General features: G+C 53.5%; 1 protein-coding gene across 1 annotated transcript; it reads right to left on the reverse strand.

Annotated features, from left to right (window-relative positions):
• Positions 1-13: 13 nt before the first annotated feature.
• LOC123256611 (histone-lysine N-methyltransferase 2B-like) lies at positions 14-10,014 on the reverse strand (the record flags this gene model as incomplete). Its single annotated transcript, XM_044685197.1, has 26 exons — positions 14-627; positions 776-1,003; positions 1,456-1,610; positions 1,700-1,778; positions 1,905-2,025; positions 2,328-2,486; positions 2,769-2,906; positions 3,056-3,147; positions 3,282-3,388; positions 3,506-3,579; positions 3,693-3,797; positions 3,894-3,983; positions 4,060-4,244; positions 4,454-4,567; positions 4,824-4,941; positions 5,083-5,178; positions 5,270-5,416; positions 5,575-5,688; positions 6,033-6,131; positions 6,597-6,691; positions 7,006-7,281; positions 7,589-7,644; positions 7,955-8,234; positions 8,556-8,706; positions 8,829-8,942; positions 9,124-10,014. Coding segments are annotated over 26 exons (4,698 nt in total), but the record flags the coding sequence as incomplete, so codon positions are not given.
• Between the last annotated feature and the right edge of the window lie 8 nt (positions 10,015-10,022).

Below are 10,022 nucleotides of genomic sequence, written 5' to 3' on the forward strand. Positions count from 1 at the left end.
CCCCAACCCCTACCCCACCCACCCCTGGCCCTGAAGGAGGGGCTTCCTGGCCCCGGGGCTGTTGGACGGCCTCAGCTTCACTGTCCGTGCCGTCATCCACTCCATCCAGTTGTTCAATTCGGGGGGTCCCAGGTATGGGACCAGGTGGTGGAATGGGACCAGGCACCACAGTGGGGGGGAAGTGAATGTAGTGGGCAGCAGGGCCAGCCTCCTCCTCCGAACTGTCCCCAGGCCCCCCCCGGCTGCCCCCCCCAACCCCCTCCGCCACAATCTCCTCCTCCTGGAAGGGTTCGGAGCCAAGGAGGCTGGCCGCAAAGTCCAAGTCGGCCGCGCTGAGCCCTGGTACCACCTCCATGTCTTCGAAGTCGGGGCCCAAGTCCTCAGGAGGAGGGGGTGGGGAGGAGGCTGGGCCGGGGGGAGCCAGCTCCCCTGAGGTAGGCATGAGGGCCTCGAGGGCTGAGGTAGGAGGGGGCACCCTGAGCTGAGGAGTGGGCCTGGAGGGAGGAGAGGCCCGTCGGGGTGGCAGCCGGGAAGCCAGGGGGCTGGGACGGCGGGAGCGTCTTGGGGGAGCTGGGAAGTCTGGATCACCAACTGTCGGGATGTGGTGAGACAGAGATGATGGACTTCCTGTAAGGGAAGAGAAGACGCCGGGGCGGGCTCAAGGCTCCCATCTTGAGCATCAGCCCAGCTCCCTCTTCCTCCCTGAGTGACTTGTCCACCTCCATGCTCCCCCCAGCCGGTGCCCCTCGCTAATGATGGCTTAGTTCATACTCACCCGGGGAGGGGAGTGGCCAGCAGGAGACCCCCCCCAGGGGCCTTCGGGAAGGTGAGTAGTTGGGCACTTTGATTCTAGCCCCTGAGACGGATCGGGGGACTGGGGAAGGGGCAATGCTCTGTTCTGGAGGGGGTGGTAAGGGGCCTGTGTTCTGGGCAAGGGAGGACCGCTCAGGACCCAGGGAAACTGCATCAGGCCCCGGTTTGGGGGTCTCAGCTCCAGGCAGCTCTGAAATAACAGAAAAAACATTAGGGGAAGAGAAAATGGGTCTACTGGAGGGGGAAACCTCTCCTATCTGTCCATTCCTTCTGCATCTCTCTGCATCCATGAACACTTCCTACCTTTCCAGACTTACTTCTTGCTACTCCCCCGACCCCCCTTTTCTGTTCTGGCCAAATTGTCTTTGGCTGCTAAAAACATTCCTGCCTCTGCTTAGGATAGTCCCTCTCCACTCACAGGCAGCCTACCCCAGCCTATTTCCATCCTCCACGACCCGGCTCCTGAGAACTTGTTACTGTACAGTGTCTGCCAATCTTGCCTCTGACATCAGATGGTCAGTGGGGAAAACCATGGCTTCCTATCCATGTGCAAAGTGAATGAGACCAAGTCCCTGAAAGCCAGTAGGCACCTGAGGTGGGAGGGCAGGACGCCTTATATACACAAGGTGTGTGGCAGGTTACCTGAAATGGGGCTATGCACAATGGTCCTATTCTCCTCTGCTGCCCCTATATGGTCAGGTTCCTCCCGAGGGCCCCGGGGTCGATACTCTAGGATCCGGCACCGATACCAGCAGCGCCGACGGGCATCCACTGTGCTCCAGTACAGACGTGAACACCTGAGAGGTTATGAGGAGAGGCATGACAAAAGAAGTCAGAGGTTTCCCCTTTCTCCCACCCCTAAATCCAGTCTATCAGGGCCTCTCACTGGTAGCCAATGGGAAAGAGTCTTCCCTCGCAGTCAGACAGGTCAGACAGCGTCCCCAAGGAATCAATTCGGATAGAGCCTAAAGGAGGGAGAATGACAAAGTAAAATGACTCCTGAGAATGGGGTGGATGAGGGGTGCTTCCCTAGTGAACACAAAAGAGCATGGGAAATAAAGGCAATGGAAAGGAAAGGGGAGATGTCTTACCAATGAGCACATTGATGGCATCTGGTTCTAATCCTGTCAAAAACTTTCGCTTGAAACTGATGCCCTCAAAATCCACATAAACTCTTCGGAGAACATCAAAGCCATCGGGAGTCACAATCTCCTAAGGGGGAGGGGAGAGGAAAGTGTCAGTAAAGTTAAGGGCCCATAAACTTTGCTACCCACAGAGGTTTAACAGACACAGCCTCGACCTGAGGGTTATCTGATCTTTGGGCAGTAAGGGGGAGAGTATCACAGCGTCCCTGAGTAGCAGTTACAGTCCACCCTTGTATACATACTCAAGGGAGGCAACTTGAAAAGAGCAATGGGTTGGGCCGGGTGGAACATAATGGAAAAGGCCTTGGGGGAAGAGTGAAAAAGAGGGATACCAAGGATTTGCCCCTACCCTGATGGCCACAGTCCCACCTTGCCATCCAGGAGGTCCGTGTGTTTTTGGCAAAAAACCTTCTTGTCATCCTGGAAGATACAGCAGCTGGCTCGGGCACACATGAAGTGGAAATTGCTAAGGCAAGAGGACAAGCAGCAGCCCACAGTGGCCCCAGGCTTCAGGCACAGTTCACACCTCTGGAAGAGGAGATTGGGGTTTCATGGAAAACTCATATCACTAGAGGTCTAATCCCAATCCCTTCTTCCCACAAATCACTCCTGAAAATGAGAACCTTTGACCCCAAGATAATGGCTAACAGTTATATAGCACTTTGCGATTTGCAAATCATTAATTTTCATTCTAAATCTGAAAAACCCTATGAAATACATAAGCATCATTTTCATTTTCTAGACATGGAAACAAGCTCAGAACCACTGAATGGCACGCCCAAGGCTGGAGGTAGGGCCCCAGTGCCTCACCATCTGCCGGCCCCGGGCTACAGCCGCATGAACATTCTTAAGGGAGCCATCATTCTCCTCAAACACTTCTGCTGACCAGATGGCACAATTGACATGTGTCCACTCATTTTGTCCAATGTATAAGAGCCTTCCAGCCTCCTAGGGGAAGAAGGGAAAAGGGGATGGGATCCCAGGAAAGAGGATAGTAAAGGAAGAAGAGGGGAAAGAGTTCCAGGGTGGGCAGGGGGTTACACCTGGCTTAGAATTAGGGACTGAGCAATCTCCACCCACATTCCCATTTATTTTACCTTGGAGTCAGCATCTCCATACTTGAGACAGAGGGCACACTGACGTGGATCCTCTAAATGGGGATCCAAAGCTAGCTCCTTGGCTTGGGTAGCTATAAAGTGAATAATGCCAATAGGCTGAGGTTCTTGTCTCTTGGTCTTGTTCCCTCCCCCCCTTCCCCCAAAAGCTTTAGCACTGAACTACCCCAGAAACAATGAACCCTTCCTCCCATACCTGGAATGGCACCTCCTCCAGGTGGATGTACAGATCCTGGGGTCTCAGACTCTTGTTGTCTCCACTGAGCATAGATGTGATCCGCAGATGGGGGAAGAACTGCATTGGGAAGGACACCACTGCAGAGAGCAGGGAAGACAATCACTCAAGAGACCTTGGCTCTCCCAGGCCCAGCAGGAGAATTCTGTAAGTTTCCCCTCTCCTCTACCCTAGGTAGGCTTCAAAGCCCTGCTCACTTGGGTAGCCGGGTACTCCGTCTCCAGTACTTGGGATCATGGGCATCAAACCAACTGAAGGCAGACTCCAGTAGCTAGGGAAAGGGGACAAAGGAAAAAAGAGAGGATCAGTAAGGTGTCTGGAACACAAGAGAGAAGATGGGAGACCCCTTCCCCTGGCCAACACTTTCCCTAAGATCCTCCTCACCTTCAAGAGGAGCCCCTTGGCCTGCCCAACAGCCCGGCGCTCAGGGGCATCTCCTTCTTCCATGTGTCTCATCAGGATACTGACCACATCCTCCATGAAGCTGTGCTATAAGGGGGTGGGTAGTTGTCAGGGAAGGTCCTTACTTTAATCCTCATCCACCCCAAGCCTCTGGACCCCCTAAACCGACTCCCCATGTCATACCACAGAGCTGTAGTGTCCATCTTCAAAGAGCTGGCTTATAGCTCGAAGGTCACAGGGTCCTCGGTGCAATTGCTCTCCATCCTGTCCACACTGCAACAGTGCATCTAGTAAGCACATGCCTCTAGGAGTTCCCTTCCCTCACCCAGAGAGAGGCCCTCTCCAATACCTGGGTGCAGTGCAGCAGTGGTCCAGTCACCTTGGCACTCAGTAAGCCTTGTAGTACCTGGTGTAGTCCTCCTCGAAGAGCCCCATCCAGGGCTTCCCTCCATCTAGGAGGAGCTGTCCCAGCACATGGCCCACATGTATATAGCACCGAATCTGGCAGCCCAGACAAAATCTCATAGCCCTCATCTGAAATTGGGCAGGAATAAGGATGAAAGATTAGGAAAAATCTCTGACAGTACAGCTCCCAACAGCCCTCAGGAATAAAACACTGGAGGCTGGGGGAAGTTGTGCCCAGGGAGCTCATGGGATCTGGAGTCCACTCACCCTGAAGGGGAAGGGGACTGGGGATCGTCAGAGAGAGCAGGGCTGGGGTCCAGGGTGGTCCCCCCACCCACCTGAGAGGCCCTCGCACTTGGCATGCACCCAGTGGTCACACAGTGCACACTGCATCATCTTGCTCTCATAGTCATTATCCTCATAGCAGCGTGTACAAATTGGGCAGAAGTTTCCTGTGGAAGAGATGGGGGTGGGTGGGATGGTCAGCAGGGACCCTCTCTTTCCATAAGCTCTGGGTCTTCCTGTTGAGTATCCATCCACTCCTAGAACACCTTTCCCCTCTCCCCCTAGGATTTGCAAGGTAGATCTGACCACCCAGGGCCCACTTCTTTTCCTGAGGGCCCCTCTACCCACTCCACTCCTCTCCTTAAAAGATGAGGTCAAAGCTTCAACAAAGACTGCCCAAATACAGTTCTAGGGGCTCTCTACCTTTCTCATAAAGCTGGGTACAGCCAGGGCAAAGACTACAATCTCCTGACCACTCGCTGTCCCAGTTCTTTCCTGGAGCCGCTCCACAGCTTTTACATCGAACACAGGCTGAGCAGATCTATGAATTAAGAGTAGGAACAGGAGCAAATGTCACAAGGGCAGGTGCAGAGTGGGACATGAAGAAGATGAGCACAAAGTTGTAGGTTGGTTGAAAAGTCAAGTTGGAAAGATCTGAGGGCAAGGGGTTGGGACATCTCACCCAGTGGCGCCTTTTCCGAGTTGCACGGGTTGGGTAACTGGGCCCCAGACAGGCGGGGTGGTAGGCATGGCGGCAGCGCTCACACTCCAACAGGTGCTAAGGTATTAAGATGAGAGAAGTTAGGGAACGTGATCTGGCCATAGATGGCCCAAACTCACACCCCTCCCAACGTCCCAAATCCTCAAACCTTAGTGCTACGGCCCTTACGCCCACAGACATGGCAAAACTTGCACCGGCGGCAGCACCAGGTGTCATGGTGCTCGGGCAGGGGCCGCTCTGCCTCCTCTAAGCAGAATGGGTGGAAAGGGTCACAGCACACCTGGCAAAACACCAGCTGAAGAGGGAGAAGAGAATTTTATTGTAGAAGTAGGAGCCCATATACTCAGGAAAGACTAAGGGAAATTGGGGGATTGAGGAAAGTGCAGCAGACACAAGCAAGGGCAATGATTTGGAGGGCATAGTGGTTGTTAGAGGGGAAGAATGGTCTCAGACCTCATGTAAGCCTTTGCTGGCACATAGCAGACAAACGAGGGGGGGACCCCCAGGCACAGAAGTGAGCACGCTCAGACCACCCATCAGCCACACATTTTCCAGGTCACAGTCCTCCTGGAAGGAGGAAGGGGTGATTGCAATCAGAGATAGAGACCTTTGCTGCCCCATCCCTTTTAATAGCCCCAGTTCTGCATTGGTCCTAACCCTCCTGATGCCTTAAGGCTTATACTCTATAAATCTGCCAGACCCTTTTATCTCAAAACATATCTCATTCCACCCCCCACCCACCCTTGTGCTTCTCATTCCAAAGAGGTCAGGAGTTAGAACAAAATACTAAGCTAAAACTTCCTGTCCCTCTCTTTCTCACCAACATGACTCCCAAAACCTGAACCCACCACCACCCAGCCCAATCTGATACCCACTTTCAACCCTCACCAAAACCATAGTCCCTCCTCTACCTTGAAATCCACACGGACTCGGTGGATACCATCAGGAGATTTTTGCTTTCCAGTCCAGCCATTGGGGAAGGAGGCAAAGAGTCCAGGAGCAGAAGTGTCCTGGGGAGGGGGTGGGAGGGAGATGGGCCTGGAGGCAAGGCAAGGACAAGACAAGGGGGGGAGGGGATTCTGGCTGTACCCTATTTTTCCAACCCAAGCTCCATTGCTTCCCTAAAGGAATTCTTAGAAAAGGTTCCAAGTGAGGCTACCCTCCCCAAACTCTAGTGGCAACAGCTTTGATGCTCCCCTGTCCTTACCCAAATTCAATACTTTCTTTGGAGCCCAGCTCAACTCCATTCCATCAAATAATTCTCTTTCAGCCCTACTGAGACTATTCATTGTGGTACAGGTGTACACTATGATTTCTCCAACTAGAAGCAAAGCTATTTTTTTGGTTAGGGTCATCCTGTCTCACTGCTGCTCCTAGCTCCTTCCCTTTCCTATGAGCCTGGACTAGAGCTGGGCACAGAAGGGCTCTCAAAAACTCTTATTCATTCTGATGGTGTGACAGGAGATGGAGCTGACCTTTTCTAGACGTCTCCGAGCCTTAAGCTGCACCACGGGTTGCAAAGTGGCCTTCCTGGGCCGGCTTTGCTCTTCAGGCTCCAGCAGGGGCAACTCTGGATAAGGGAAGGAATAAGATCTTCTGCCCCTCATGGAGCCTTTTGTTCTCCCTCAAAACCTACTGCCCTCCCCACATAAACAGGGAAACCGGAGGTGTCTTTATATCTTGTACTCTACTCACAATTAAGGTCAGCGAACGTTTATGTGAACACAATTCATGCTTGTCCTAAAGTTTGATATTGTTTATAACCCATGAGGCCCAAGAAGTTAAGGGGAACGTAAGTCTCTGTAAGTGCCCAGAAAAAATTCCACCTATTAAAGGTCGGGGAGTTAGGGGTAACCAGCATAGAGGAAGGTAATTGATTCTCACCATTTTCTCGAGGGGTTCGTCGTCGGGAAGCTGGGGGGACACCTGGGTCTGAGTCATCTGAGTCTTCAAAAATGTCATAGGAAGGCCGCTGTTTGACGCAGCGACGGGCTGACTTGCGCTGCAGGAGGGGATCCTGCTCTTCAGACCCAGGGGGGGCCACTGCCTCTTCCCGGGGCCCCCCACCTCCTGACCCCCGACGAGGCCCAGGAGGCCCAGGAGAGGCTTCCAGGGATTCGTCTGAATCCCAGGGCAACAGTGTCTTCACCATTGTTCGGCCTGTCAGGACAGGGGGGGAAATGGTGTGGAGGATAAGAAGCACAAGTATGGGGGAGCCCAAGTAGTTGACCAAAAAGGAAGAAATGAAGTAGAAGGGAATAATTGGAAAAGGGAAGATATGAAGGGATTAGAGAATGAAACAGAAGACTGGAAAGGAAATGGAGCTGGGGCCAGGATAAGAGAAGGAAAACCCTCCCCACTTTAGCTCCCTTAGTCACACCTTTGCCAAGAGGTGTTATGGGTATGGGGACTCTGGGGGTGGGTGGGGGGGTGGAGTTGGCACACCTTTCTAGCAGAATAACGTTACCTTTCTTAGCCAGGCGTTCCATCTTTCGGGCCTCAATCTTATCACACTTCCGGTACCTGGGAAGGGGAGTGGCCCATCACTGGGGGAGGGGACCAGAGGTCTGGTGGGAAAGGGAGGGGAGGGCAACCTAAAGGGATGCTGACCCTACAGTCCTAAATAAGGATAAAAATACTGAATGATAACAGAGAGCTGAATCTCTATCACAGTTGGCCCATAGGATCTGGCCTGGATTATGGGCCCTAAGAAGCCTCCAGACAATGCTTGGGCAGAGAAAGGGGAGGAGGAACCTCAGGTGATTCACAAAACGTTGAGGAGGGAGGGACCCAGGATAACAAGGAGTATGAGAAGAGTTCTAGAGTAACTCACACACAGCACTGTTTCTTTGTGTTTGGGCCTCCAAACTTGGGTTTATCCAAGCAATTGACACAGGACCCACAGTCCTGTAGTCTCAAACAGCCTCGGCAACGGCCGCATCTTGCCATTCGCATCTTCTTGCCTTGGTGGGAAGGCAAGGATCGCCTCGGGGCATGGGGCAGAGTCCCCCCAGTCCCTGTGGGACCTGAGCTTCCACCCAGGCCTGCTGGTTCCACCTTTCCCCTTCGAGACCTTGATGAGATACCTTCTGTCTCAGATGCTGATGATGTATCTGTTGTGATAGGAAGTGAGATCAGCTAGACCAGTGATTCCCAAAGTGGGCGCTACCACCCTGGGTGGGTGCTGCAGTGATCCAGGGAGGCGATGATGGCCACACTTTTTTGGTATTACATTCTATTCTGAGTTCAATAGTTTCATAATTTCCAGGGGGTGCTAAGTAATATTTTCTTCTGGAAAGGGGGCAATAGGCCAAAAAGGTTTGGGAACCACTGAGCTAGACTGTTCTCCCCAACCCTTTTCAAGGCTTCCTTTTCTCCTTAGTGCTCCCTGTCCTACATAAAGTACACTAACCCTTAGACCCCAGCATCCTCACCATCGGCTGCAAGGTCATGCCGTTCCCGAAGGGGCAGGGCACTGAGTCGAGGGACATCTTCGGGCACCATGGCTCGGGCCTGGCCCAGTGCCACAGAAGCATGGCGACAAACATGTTTGATTCGAGGACCCTGCACTGGCGACTCAGGACCCTAGAGGAATAAGCAGGAGAAATAATGGTCACTTTCTGGGGTTCTCCGGAATCCGACAAAGCAGGGATGAAAAGGGTTTTCTCTCCCTCCTCCACTGAGTCAGTCCCACAGTTGTCCCATACCGGGGGTCTCTCTTTCTTGGCTTCCAGCAACTCATCCTCGGACTTGACAGCCCCTCTGTCAGGACTCTGTTTGATGGCCCTCACAGATTCTTCCACCCTCATTCCAGGACTTGGCTGGGGGAAAAAAGACTGGGGTGAGAAAAGACAGGGACAGACCAACAGTGAGGGGGAAGAATAGGGCTAAAGGTTCGTTGTTGTAAAGAAATCCTGAAACTACAAGGTGGCAAAAGATGGACACAAGGGAATGGGTGGCCCCTGGCTTGCTAAAAGGGAATAGAAAAAGGTCTATTCTCACCGGAGCTGGGGGGGCCACCTTCTGTTGGTGCTGTTGCTGATCGATCTTAAACAGCTGTACTTTAGCCTTCTTTAGAAGACTGAACATCTTCTCTTCCACCCCAGAGAGTGGAAGGGAAATTGTTCCCCGGGCACAAAGGCTCTGCTCATCAGGGACTGGTGGTGGCTGTGGTGGTGGCTGTTGTGGCTGCGGTGATGGTGATGGTGATGGTGGTGGTGGCGGCTGCAGCGGCTGAGGCTGAGGCTGCTGCTGCCCATTGCTATGGACCAGTGAACCCTGAGGGCTCTCAGCCTTTGTTGGTGTGGTTGCTGAAGGGGTGAAGCAGGGCAAGCTGAGGTGATTGGTTCGACTGCCTGTCCGAGACTCAGGCTCCAAGATAGGTTCTTCAGCTGGGGGAGGCTCTGGCTCGGGAGGATCAGGGGCCCCAGGCAGAGGTGTGGTCAGCACAGATTCATAGATCTTCAAGTGAGCTTCACTAGGCGTGAACTGGGGAGCTCGAAGCAGAAGGGGCCTCCGGGATGGGGTTGTGGGTGCTGGGGGTGGGGCTGGAGGAGGAGCTGGAGGTGGAGGTGGGGCAAGCTCCAAACTCAGTGAAGTCCATCGGAATGTGGGTTCCCTCAGGATAGACCGTCTCTTTTCAGGAAGAGGGGTTGGTGGGGGTGTTGGTGAGCGGGGAGGTGGAGAAGGGGTAGGGGTAGGGGCTGGAGGTGGTTCTTGGGGGGCTGGTGGAGAGACTTCCACAGGTGGCCGGGGAGGGGGTGAGGCCTCAGTTCTTGGGGGTCGAGGGATCTCTTCATCCATGAAGCGTCTTGGGGTCTTGATAAGACGAGAAGATCGGGCACTCACCACTGGCATGATAAACTGGCGGATGTTTTTCAGGAAAGTGGTCCCCTTGGGGG

Source organism: Gracilinanus agilis, unplaced genomic scaffold (assembly GCF_016433145.1).
Source record: "Gracilinanus agilis isolate LMUSP501 unplaced genomic scaffold, AgileGrace unplaced_scaffold6835, whole genome shotgun sequence".
In the NCBI taxonomy this organism is placed as follows: Eukaryota; Metazoa; Chordata; class Mammalia; order Didelphimorphia; family Didelphidae; genus Gracilinanus; species Gracilinanus agilis.